Source organism: Anas platyrhynchos, chromosome 6 (assembly GCF_047663525.1).
Source record: "Anas platyrhynchos isolate ZD024472 breed Pekin duck chromosome 6, IASCAAS_PekinDuck_T2T, whole genome shotgun sequence".
Classification (NCBI taxonomy): domain Eukaryota; kingdom Metazoa; phylum Chordata; class Aves; order Anseriformes; family Anatidae; genus Anas; species Anas platyrhynchos.
Window position 1 is genome coordinate 5307631 of NC_092592.1, and position 13076 is coordinate 5320706.

General features: G+C 37.1%; 1 protein-coding gene across 17 annotated transcripts in view; it reads right to left on the minus strand.

Moving 5' to 3' along the window:
• PCDH15 (protocadherin related 15) overlaps positions 1-13076 on the minus strand; it is an 805380-nt gene that overhangs the window by 250312 nt on the left and 541992 nt on the right. For all 17 annotated transcript variants that reach the window (XM_072040299.1, XM_072040297.1, XM_072040296.1 and 14 more), the window contains 2 exons: positions 8074-8234; positions 4152-4307 (listed from right to left, as the gene is read on the minus strand). In XM_072040299.1, coding sequence (XP_071896400.1) covers positions 4152-4307; positions 8074-8234 — 317 coding nt within the window. The remainder of the gene's footprint in view (positions 1-4151; positions 4308-8073; positions 8235-13076) is intronic.

The window sequence follows — 13076 nt, forward strand, 5'->3', positions numbered from 1 at the left end:
AAGTGCACATATTCTGAAGGATTTTGAAGTTTTCTGTAGGCATGCAGTTTTACTCTTTTCATGTTCACCCACTTTGGGATGAATTTGGAAGTAGAAAGAAGACTGAAGAGAGTATTACCACTTAAATACCGAGGTAACAGAAAATAGGTATTAATGACAAAATTCTCTACCCCTCAACTGAATGATGGCTTTGAAAACCAACTAAATGCTACCATGCCATTTCTGAACTAACACCTATGCAACTCCTAATACTGGCAGGTGCCTCTGACAGGATGCAAAATTTTGACACAAATTAGTTGATGCTTCTTGCAGTAAGAATTTTAAGATGTTTGTGTTCAAAAGAAACTGAGAAAGGAAAAACTGGCCAAGAGCCATTCCTTACGCTGCCTTTGGTCTACCAGGTTTTACAGCTACGAGGGGCTGGAGCTTGACAGAGCTCTAACTCTGCACATTTCCCAGTCCTTACAGTCTTCCTTGAACGTCTGCAAGGGTCGCTGACAGAGAAAATGCACTGGGCCAGGGGAGCTTTTTGTCTAACTTGCTCCTCTTTTTCTAACCAATCAAGTATAAAAAATAGAGAAAATTGGTATAAACCAAGACAGACTCTACCCTACCAAACCCAACTCCATTTAAGCTTTCTGGAAAAGTATGAGCTTAATTTTAATCTGTGTCTTTATGAAAAGATGTATGAAACTCGCATTTATGTTGGCATTAAAATAGCCCTCAAATTCTTATATACATTAATTTTATTATCTTGTAGGCACTTCAAATAAAGAACATTTGACATAAGAAACACTGTTTCTCCAAAATATCATTTTGACACTTCTGATGCTAAAAAAACAAACAAACAAACAAAAAAAACCAACCAATAAGTAGAATCTAGTTAGAGTTATGTCTTGCATTACAGATACCAATAAATATAAACATATTTAAGTATTTTGAAAAATCTTTGCCCTACACTTTACTCCCTGAAAACGTTATGGAGTAACTCCAAAGCTGAAATTTTGGCCTGGCTTTCTTTACAGAAGGAGGTGTAGGCAGCAAGCCTGATGCTTCTTGAAGACAATACGCCTACAAAGCACATACTGACAAGCTGGCTAGCACAGCAGTCATAAATCCAAAGCTAACTGTGTACGCACAAATGGATTAAACAGCACACGTGGAATGTCTACCTGATGTTTTCATACAAGCACTAGTGATGGTAATATTATAAAGCCACAGTGCATGTGCTCTGCAGCCCATGTGGACAGTCAGTGCCAGAGCAGCTGGCAGGAGAAACCACCTGAACAAGTCCTCAATTGGATACAGACCAGGTCCTTGTTAAAAAAAAAAAAAAAAAAAAAAAACAGGCGCTTTTGATGCTCACATGTATGGTAGCTGTAAATCTAATTGTCCTTTGATTTGGTTTACATTATGCATTTCAGAGAAATTTCTGTAGTTTTTAGTTTACAAGTAAACTAAACCCAGAAAAATATCAACAATCCAAAAACAAAAGCCACTAAACATCCCTTTCAGTGCTTCCCTGTAGTTAAAATTCACTAGGAGCAGTGCCAATTACCAGCAAAATAAACTATCATTAAAACTGTAATCATTCACTAAAACCTTTGAGAAAGTCTGAGATGCTTTCTAATTTTTTTGTTGTTGTTAATTAATGAGAGCATTAACCCACTGGGTACTACTGAAGGGCACAGGGGTGCCATGTCAGGAGCTATAAGCATAACAGCAATGAAATGAAACAAAGAAGCTAATTAAAACAGGACTGCAGCTGGTGGAAAGAGCAAGACTGCATTTTACCCAATAGTAATTTAAATAAATAGTCACAGATATTTGGAGTGTTGCTAAATTTCTTAATACCAATTATTCTAAATGGAGCATTTTTTCTCTCTGCCTTTTAGACTTCTTTCTGATTATGGAAAGTCCTTACCTCCTTGGTGTTACAGCGCTGATATACTACCTGCATTCAGATAGTATATCTGAATACAGATACACATTTGTGCACATCTTGGAACTGATTACCTGCATCACAGCCAACTTGAAAACAATTTATAAGCCTAAGGAGGACTTGACAAGTACTCATCCATTTTTTTGTGACCCTCCCTCCAATTCTGGTGGTAAGAAATACAGATGGAGGGATGGCTGAAACTTGTCTGGAGGGAGATCCTGACAATTTAAAAGGTGCTTAATTTATATAAAAACGAAGATCAAAGAGTGAAGGACAGCCACACGCTCATTAAAAGGCATTATGTTTTCCTCTCTGTATTCCCTTAGTACTTGGCTAGAAGCAATAATACCTCAAAAATGTTTCAATACCAGGGTCACAAACTGTTGGAGCTGCCTGAAACGAGAGAGATTCAACGCTCTTTCACTTTGTTATCTCCATACGTGCAAAGCTTCACTGTTAGAAAATACACATGCTTAATTGCTGTTAGTTTTGACTTAAGCTAATCAAGATTAGTTATGTTTAAACAAAATATTCTTTTCACAAGCTCAATTCTTTAGATAAAACCAAACTTGTTTGATAAGCCCAACACGTAGGCAAAAGAAATCTTAGCAGTTTTTCTCCCCAAAAACCACAAAACTTATGTCCCCTAAAATAGTATGGTAGAATGGCATATTTCATTTTCACCATGTAACAACCTTCAAAAATAATACTCCTGTAAAAAAAAATAATATATATATATATAAATCTAACTTCAAATCTAACTTCAGAATATATATATATTCTGAAGTTAGATTTGGAGAAAAGGGACTTAATGCACAAGCCAGAAAATGTTCACAAATTTATTTATTAAAGTTACCAGTTGTAGCAATCTGTGTCAAGAGCTGAAAATCTTTTCTTGGCAACCCTAAGAAGGAGCTGGTCCATTACTCACAGAGGTTCTGCGTTACAGTGCTGGAGGACAGCAGGGCTCTAGTACAAACTCAGCCAGACATTCACTTAATATTCCCCACATCATCACCAGCAAAGAGACCAACAGGTATATATACAGGTACTGTATATACCAAGACCAAAATGTATATGTATACATAAATAATAGATACACACCTGTATAACCTTATCTCACTTATAGGTCTCTACTCAAAAATAACATGGGGTTTTCCTTCATTTCTTATCTTTGTATTTTGGTCTTAACTAGTCCTGAACTCATCAGCCAGCTTTCCCACTCCTGCATTACTTGCCTGCATGCTTGGTCACTTAAAGCAGAAACTCATCCTAACCGAACACGCTGCTGACACATTGGGAAGCATCTCTCAAACACAAAACTAGGAAAAAAAATTGAAACAAGAACACTACTAAAACCCAACAACATCAAACCACTTGTGCTCTTTCAGAAGTAAATAAATTAGTGCTCTGGTATTTACCAGATTTGTGGTAATTCCTCCCATCTTTACTCAGAGAAGATGAGTCTGTCTTTCCATTCTCCTCTTAGTTTCACTCTGGACATTTCCACTTTTGCACATACACTCCCCACTTCCACTTCTTATTATAAAAGCCCCCAAATACTGATTTACTGCAAACACACATCCTTTGTACTGGTTACTAGCAGATTATTCAATTTCTAATGAGAATAAAAAATGTAATATAAATTGTACCACCTCAAGGAAAACAAAACCTTATATCTTTAAAATAATCTAGACTAGTCCAATCCAAAGATTTCTATTCCATTAGAAGATAAAGACTTCAATTCACAGGCACCATTTTAAACAGTGACAAATTGCACTTTACCAAGCTTCAATATTCCTAATAAAAACTTCTGAATTATTTGCTCTACATTTGTCTTTCATTAATATATTTATTTTACTTTCAGATTTGTTGATAAAGCTGTATAATGCAGTAAAATATTTTGTAATTTAATGTAAATTAGTGCTATTTCTCAATAGACCATAGGTTCAGATTCTAGTTTCTTCCATTATAAGCATCCTAGCAAAAAGTATGTTTATCTTCCTGATTGTCAGGAAATCGGAAAAAAAGCCTTCATGCTAAAAACTTAAGTATATTGGTCATGATGAGTTTCTCCAAAGTAGTACAAATGGAAAGGATTTAAAAGCCACTGAATTTATTACTTTGAATAAGAAGAAAGCTGGTATCTAGTAATGAACCCACAAAACATAAAAATAAAAAAAAAAAAAAGAAAGAAAAAAAATCTGACCTCATTTACTGCCACGTAGTATTGCTGCTGCTGGAACCGAGGTGAGTTATCATTCCTGTCTCTCACCACAATCCGCACCTCATGGTTGATAATGGTGCCAACCTTTTTATTAACGCACTGGACTTGCACCACAATGGACTGAATGGACAGTGGCGGCTGAAAGTGAAAATATATTTTATAACACATAGTCAAAATGTGAACTGAAGTAACAGGAGAGTTAAATGCTACGCCGATATTAATATTGCTCAGGTTCACTTGTAGCCCATCAGCCTTTGTTACGTTTGATGCTGTACTGTTCCCGTATTTAAACAGCTTCTCTGAGAGCATCCTGGGTGTAACTCGTGCCGGCAGTGTTCCAGGTAGATCCATGCTTCTGAAAGCTGCACTGCGCAGGCTGAGCTTTGCTGTCTGACTGTGCTAAGGCATCAACAAGTGCAGCATCCAAAAATCCTCCACAAGGTTAGCCCTCGCATTTTGATTATCGTCCGATTACTGAAAGACACCTAGAGAATGTCACACATTTTAACCTTTGATTGCCTAGTATTTGAATGGAAAGGTCGAGTCAGAAATAAATTAAAGATCCTACTATCTGTGTTTATCAAGTAATTTAAAAACAACTTGGTCACTGCTACGTATAGACAATCCAGAGTCTCGGTTTTACTACACTGAACACCATAATATTCAAATAAAAATAACTCCATTTTGATTTATTATCTAACAGTCAGCAGAGAGCAAGCACACATGGGAAGGGACAAAAGAAGAATCCTCTGTATTTATTGACCTCAGTCTTCATAAGACTAAACTACTCAAAAGCATAATTTACAAATGCCCATGAATTCACTGTACTGTAGAGAACAAACAGCTTTTTGTATTGAGATTGTGAGACTTAAAATTATACCATAATTAAGTATCTGCATAATTATGCTTTCACTCATTCTAAATGCTACAGTTTCTCTGAGTGATTGATTTTTTTCCAGTTTTGCTATAATGGATTTTAGAACCATATGGCTTTCTTTACCCTTCAGACTGTGGCACTGATCATTTTTTAAAGAGTCAGCAGACGTGGGAAAAGAAGGTGGTTTTACGTTGTTGTGGAGATCTTACCTGAAATTTTGATTCTTCCTTAAACTCTTTGCACTCAACTTTCTCAGCAATTAGGTACAGCGTGAGCCTTTATCTAATAATGGGTTCTCATTGCTGTAAAAATCTGCAGCCAACTGTGAGGTGCTTCTACTTCTAACACAGGTAGGAATATACCAAATATAATTGCTAACTCAAATTAAAACTTGAAAGTTATTATCTCTATTTTGCAAGCTGGCATTCTCTGCAAGAATCATAGAATTTTTAGACCATCTTTAAGAAGTTAAAAATGCAACTGAGATCATCTGCAGTTGTTGGTGATACCTAAGAAAATGATAGCTGTTTGTAGCTGCAGATACATAAATCTGTGATGTTGTGGATTTGCAAGCATCATTTGGTCTTTTTCATACGAAAATGTTAAAAATGTTTTTTCCCTTTTCTTGAGGTATGTCAGCATAAGACTATTTTTATTTCTGCTTGGTCAGCGCTTAGATTTGAAATCAGATCTGTAAATAAACGCTTGTCAATTTTGACATTTACTGACAATAAATGTAAATACATAATGGCACCGTTTGTTTATCATACTGGGGACAAGTTATCCTAACACATTTTAGCAGTTTCTTTCCCCTCCGGTTCTGACTGATCTCTATTCATCCTTCCTACGTACTTGAAGTTTTGGAAGGGAGGTCGGAAATTTTCTTTTTATCCAATTTTATTTGGAAAAATATACTGTCATTCTCAGTAAAATCAGTCAATGGATTCTAATTGGATTTTCTTTCAAGAAAAGTAATAAAAGAAAGAATGAGATTGGGTTATCTGAATCAGCAGAGGGTTGACAGGCGGTCACACAAGAGAAAAATGGCAAGAGCATCCAACCATATTGCATGTAATCACATATGCACCATTTGTGAATCAGACTCCAATTTCTGCTCTGTAATCAAAAACTTCATTTTAAGGTTGGAATTAATAAAAAAAAATCTATTGGTATTACAAGGTTTCACATAGTTTTCACTTGAAAGATGAGAAATGCAGCTTTTCTTTGTTAAACAAATACAGAAACAAAGAAACAAAGAACTGCACGCACTCCCAAATGATTTTCTGATTTAGGGGTTTGTATAGTTCTAGTTCTGAAGGTTGGAAACACCTGTTAGATGAGAGACGTATTAATCAAGTTCATGGCATAAGTTCCACACTTTAACTTGATCAGCAGGTTGGGTTTTCACAGGTTGCTTTCATTTTTTTTTGGCTTGCAACTTAAATTGAGATTCACTGAGACCACGGAAGAGAGATACAGCAGGGCTCACACCCAAAATCTGTATTACTACCCTAAATCTCATTTTTTCTTTTCATACCCTTATAAATTTAAGCAAACACAAATAAGCAATCTTATGCAGCACTAGGGATAAAAATGCATTGAATCCACCTTCTGTAAATACTAGTTGTTTTTTTCCAAGTGTTTCCTAGCTCATAGTAAAAATGAAGAAATAATCCCATAAAAACTAATGTAAAAACATTATTACCCAGATGTAAATTAAGCAAATTTATACCATTCATTCATTTCCTTGTGACTTGAGTCTACAGTGCTGTTCTTTGCAAGAAATGCCTAGGTATTCATAAGGATATAAAGCATTTATGAGCTTAGACAAACTGTCACTAACACAGCAGTCCAACTCCTGCCCATCTCAAAGGCAGCCAGCTGTTGGGCACTGGAGGCAATGCCACCTCTCGGCTAATGCACAGGAATCTCCTTTGTCCACAGGTCTGTTCTGTCGTGTTTTGTGTTGATTACCTTCATTTTACTTTTTAAAATAGTTTGTGAATTAAGCTAATTAAGAACGGCTGAATTCAATTAGCTTTTAAAAAAAATAAAATGGAAATGATGATAAATGTGCATGTTGTTTTTGATACTAATGAACATATATCAAAATACATGGAGAAAACAAATTACTCAATCAAGCCAATATAAATCAAACTTTCATTGATGCCAAGGAGAACTCCTGATCTTTAAATCACACTTTCCATGTTGCTTACAGTCACTTGTAAGCCAGTTTTTCTTGCAGACTCTGCTGAACTGCAGCAATGTTGTAACATCGAGGCAATGACTGTACTTTTAAAAAGCATTCCTCTTGGATGAAATTAGCATAGATGAGAACATTCCTTTTTTATAATCTTTCCACAAAAAAATAAAACTTGCCTAAAAACATTTAATGCTACTAGGAAAAAGCATACCACACAAATTCTGTGTTACCTTACATTAAAAAAACAAAACAAAACAAAACAAAAAAACAAAAAAAAAACACTAGCACATTTTCATTTGAGTATGTCAAGCTTTGCAAGTAAATTGATATTGAAATGTGAATTGTAACATGTACAACTCCTTTGCTTTCTCTTACATTTCATAAGCTAATGTACACAGGTAGAGCAGGCTTTGAGTCATGGGCCATGAGGTGAGCAGGACTTCTCCCAGACAACAGCAGCAAAACATAAAAATGCTTTTGATTCAATAAACAATTTTGGTGCAAGAAGTATTTCTGCTAATTCACACAACTATTTGTTCTGTCTTTGTTATTGTGTTTGCCCACACATAATTGTTATGCACATCGCCAAGTTTGCTTTTCATTATTGTCTTTGCCCACATAATATTGTTATGCACATCACCAAGTGTGCTTCCAGTAAGTCTTTACAAAGAATCAAATTAACTCTGTTCACATTCATCTGGGGACAAAAGATAGATGCTGCTATTATGTTCTAGCAATTCTTGTGTTTATGATCACTCTTCAATTATACACTGACTCAGAAAATAAAGTCTACGGGGAGAAAAGGAAACAAACTCCAAACTTACGTCCCTGTCCAGAACTCGGCCAGTGCTGTTTAGGTACAGCCTCTGGCTGATGGGATCGAGGATCACCCAGTAATCCACATTGTCCTTTAAGGAGAGTTCAATGGTGGGGTCTGGGCCGCCTGCTGTCCCTTTGATCAGCATATTGTCAACCAGGATAGTGCCTGCAAAAAAAAACAAAGGGCACACAAGGGAGACTTTTATGCATTCACTGACATTTTTATATATTTTACTAATAATGGCAATACTCAAAATACAATTTTCTAACACGTGTTTCTGGTATTTTATGTTCTGAGTGATGTTTAAGAAGTCTGATTATCTTGAGTGAAAAACTGCCTCTGACACTGAAGCTATTTCAGAGAACACTAGAAGAAAAACAAAGTGAAATAACTTGTGTCGAGGATGAGACCCATCAAAGATAACTATTTAACATTACCATTTTTTTCCTCTATTGAGTAATCATCCCCCAATCTTACCTCAAAAGAATGCAATCAAGTAACAACCAAAATGGAAGTACATTTTCTGTAGCAAGTACAACACAACAAGGTGAGGGGGGGAGAAGAAAAAAAAACACAACAGCAACAAAAAACAGTTACATGAAGCTCTACAAGAAAAAAAAAAAGACATTGTTCTTCAACAGCAAACTAGATTGTAGCAAAAAGAAAACGATGTCGAACAAGACAAAAGGGAAACCAATTAGGACCAAACATGTACTCAGCACGTATAATCTGCTTTTCTTCTCTTGTCCCATCATGTCAGTTAAACCTTGCCTACACTCCTGCTTCCTTTCCAAATGTCAAGCATTACTAACTACCATGAACGTTGTACTCCAGAGTCTCAGAGGTGCATGCACAGTACCTATGAACACTTCCCTAAGACTTCATTTTTTGCTAAAGAATTAACACTACCCAGGTTTCTTCACACAAAGCATTACAAGAAATAATATTGGATTAAATTCGTTGACAGGTAAGAAAAAAATCTGTGAATGTCACTAGCTGTAGAACATTTAAATTGGTGAAAAATACTGATGAGATAACCTCATGTTTTGCAGACCCAAATAATTTGTTTCAAAAAGCAGAGTAAAGTTTCTTTACACCCTCAGTTTACAATGACAGTGACTATAAATACATGAATCTGCACGGAGAAGGGCTCTGAGTCGGAATGATGCTTTGTTATGGATAAAATGGGAAAACTAATTATTGGTCTCTTTATAGTTTTACAACTGTACTGAGGAACACACCACAGTAAGGTTTTTTCAACTGTTTATTTTGAAACTACTGTTTTAGAGATGACAGTAACAAACACTGCCAAGCATCTGTAACTTTAGATCAAATAAGTTTTTTAAGTTGGAAGAACAACACCCTTTTAGCCACGTGAGAAACAGAGTTTTGGGGCTATTGGCACGACCTCTTGTGAGAGGTTCTATACAGTGTTACCCCAGCCCAGCAGCTTGAAGCTCATACAGCTTTCCAGAGGCTGCCGCCAGTTTTATTGGGAGGGTATTTCACCAGGAAAAACAAGCTGACTACCAACCCTGTAGCAGTTCTAAGCGTTTATTTGTCCAACCACCAACAAAATCCGCGAGCTTCTGTACATTGCCCTCATAATTATGCCCCAGTGATGATGCAAAGAAGTTAGCAACCAAAATTTGAGATCATCTGAAAAGGTGCCCAAAACCAGCCTCCCTGAAAACAACCAAGACAACAAACACCATGACCACCGTAATGGCTTGAGTTGTTTTCAACTTCTTAGTCTTCTTGTTCAGACCTGAAGGTGAAGTCAAAGTTCTGGCTACATCTTCACCAACTCCACTACCAATGAAAGGCCCTACACCTCTCTTCAAATGACTGCAAAGGGAAATGATAATCTCCAATTTCCACCGGTGAATGTCACCACATAAGGCATTTTGGGCTACCTGAGCTGCGACTACTAGAAAATAACCCGTGCACATATTCCTGCTGGGAAAAGGGGTAGCTTAAGGGATGTAAGAAAATGCATTTTTTTTTTTTGAGTGATGCAATTGCTGTGGCAATTGCAAGAACCAGATGACATGATTAGGAAATAGAGGAAGGAAAAAGCAGCAACAGTTTCTGTCTGCTTTCCCATGATGAAGGCTGTGAAGACACCTAATGGCAAAAGGTACCAGGACATGAAGCTCTCACAACTTCAAGCTGATACACTTCGGATGCTTCAGCAATTGTGAAATACAAGTGTTTCTCCGTCTCTAAAAACTTAAGTGTACAAATAAATAAAAGATTGTCTTATAATGAAAGCTAGTCCCTGTTTTCCACAAAACTCCAGATAATAAAAAGGTAATAATCCATCATTAGTAGGTCCTGAATGAAAGGACAGTAGTGAGGGGAAATTGCTCTCAAACTTTACAGCCATGTGGCCTATACGCATACCCAACATATCTGGCACAAAAGGGGTTAGACCAGTAATTGTGGCAGAGCTCTGACTGCTAATTAAATAAGTCTGCAGGGCTGTGCCCCTGTGAGAAGGTAGCAATCACCTTTCCGAGAAGTGCACGCAAGTAATCAGAGAAAAAAATATGTTCTTCAAAGGCATGTATAAATTCCTCATGGCAATGAGTGTGTTTGGAAGGGGCAAGACGCAAGGACTTAATTGCAAAAGCCCTTTCTGCACTTTAAGCATGACACTATGTTTTCCTTACAGGCAAAAAAAGAAGTACAATAATTTTGGACTGCAACATCTATGCAAGGGGGAAAGCACTGTAAAACAGTCACACGCATCATTCGTTTGGCTTGTTGCTCTGGGTCCATGGAGGCTTCACCCTCCTTTGCCTAGTTTCCAGAAAATTGGCTTCTGCCAAAGTCAACCTTAAGCAAGGGCTGAGGAGATCAAATAGTAACTTAATTTTTAATGTAGCTGAAAAAAAAAAAAAAAAAAAAAAACCAAAAAACACCTACAATTACATACTTCTTTTTTTTTAATATTTAATCAACTTAAAATCTTGATGCAATGATGAATTTTGTACAGTCTCTAGTAAAACACTGCTACTTAACCGACCTTACAGCTTTGAATTCTCCATCCAATTTGACTCTCCTCTGTTGCACTCCATAATAGCTACCTGCTTGATTTAACAAAGCACTACCTGCTTTGTTTTCAGCAACTCCTTTGTTCTTAAAAACACAATGGGTTTGTTTAAGAAATTCGCAAAGCACTCATACTCTCTAATCAAGAAACAGCAGTACACAAACAAGCCATTTTTAAAATCATCCTTAAAATACTACTTTTGTAAACTAAAAAGAATCTGAAATTGTGTTGTGTTCTTTTTGTGTGTTTTTTTTTTTTTTTTTGGCTGTTTTTTAATATCTATTGTTTTGGTGCTTACATCCTGCCTCTGTCCTTGACCTAAAATGCCAGGGAAGTAATAAATCTGAATACATGCAGAGTCTGATGCAACCATATAGACATTTTGTCCATAAATTCACCGTACATGCAAAAACAAACACATCCCTTGATATTGGCAATGCACTAATACAATAGCTTTCATAACCTTTTTGTGAAAAGCCCAAGTGATGTTCTCACTGAAATGAAGTCTTTTACCTTGTTACAGAAGCAACATACCTTCTTCTGGAACTACACTGGAATTTTAATTTTACCCTAGTGGGGAGCTGTTCAAAATCCACAGAGGACACATGAGTAAGGATCTTGCATCTCACAGCACGATCACAATTTAAAGGGAATTAATATGGAACCAGTCTCAAGGAATGAAAGTCAAGCAAGTTAGGTTAAAAAAAAAAGAGAGAGAGAGAGAGAGAAAAGTAAAAAAAAAAAAAAACAAACAAAAAAAAACAAACAGAAGTGAACATAATTGACTAAAAAGAGCAATATTATTTTCAGGTGTGATAATACTATTCTGAAAACAACGACATTTACTCATAAATGCTATCTGAGCTTGCTGGGAATTATTCAACATATAGCTACAAAAGAAGCCAACAGAAATAAAATTTATAAAGCACTGCTGCTTTATTTGTAAATATTGAAACAATAGTTGTACACCACACTATCCCTTTGAGATGAATCCAGAAGCTGAAAATCTTCATTAGACTGAAATAACAGGGAAGTGTTTCTTTTTTCACATTAATCTCAGGAGAAGGTGATCTTTCCATGGGAAGCGCATTACAAGGGACTCAGGCACAAAAGTCATGAAATACAGAATTAGCTGTTTACGCTCTGCTAAAGAGAGCAGACCCTTAGTACTCAGTGAGAACTTACTGATTGATTTAAATACATCTTGGGATTATTTTAGCTGAACATTTCAGCAGAGCCCTTTCTTTAAAAAGCCAGTGAATTACGATTGGCCTGGGAGCAACCCTTATGCCAGCACATGAATCAGAGAACAGAATCTAGCTGAACAAAACCTGCAGTGCTCAGCTTTCAGTAGTCACAAGGCATTCACATCAGTTTCCTAAATTCAAACACCACTAAACGAAAAAAGGGGGTTGTTTACTTCCACACATATTATTTCTGATTTAAAAAGTTCAGTTGGAAGCTCTAGAAAAGCATCACACAATCACAGACTAACCTAAGTTGGCAGGGACCCACAAGCTCCATGAGGGAGCTGCAGGCCGCCATGAGGCCTCCCCTCACCTCCTCTGCTCTGGGCTGAACAAACCGAGGGCCCTCAGCTGCTCCTCACACGCCTTGCCCTCTGGGCCCTTCACCATCCTCACAGCCTCCTCTGGGGGCTCTCTAATAGCTTTACGCCCCTCCAGTACTGCGGCACCCCAACCCACATGTGGTGCTCGATGTGAGGCCACAGCAGGCCAAGCAGAGCAGGACGATCCCTTCCCTCTTTGTGAACCTGTGCTGGCTGTGACCAGCGACTGTGCTGTCCTTCAACAACTCCCAGAATAACCTTCTCCAGGCAATGAAATTTTCACTGTCTTCTTACTTGAAGTGATGACAAAAAAGATGGAAGAGAGCCAGGAGCAGGATTTCTCCTTCCACAGATGCTGAGCACAAGACACGTGGAGCAC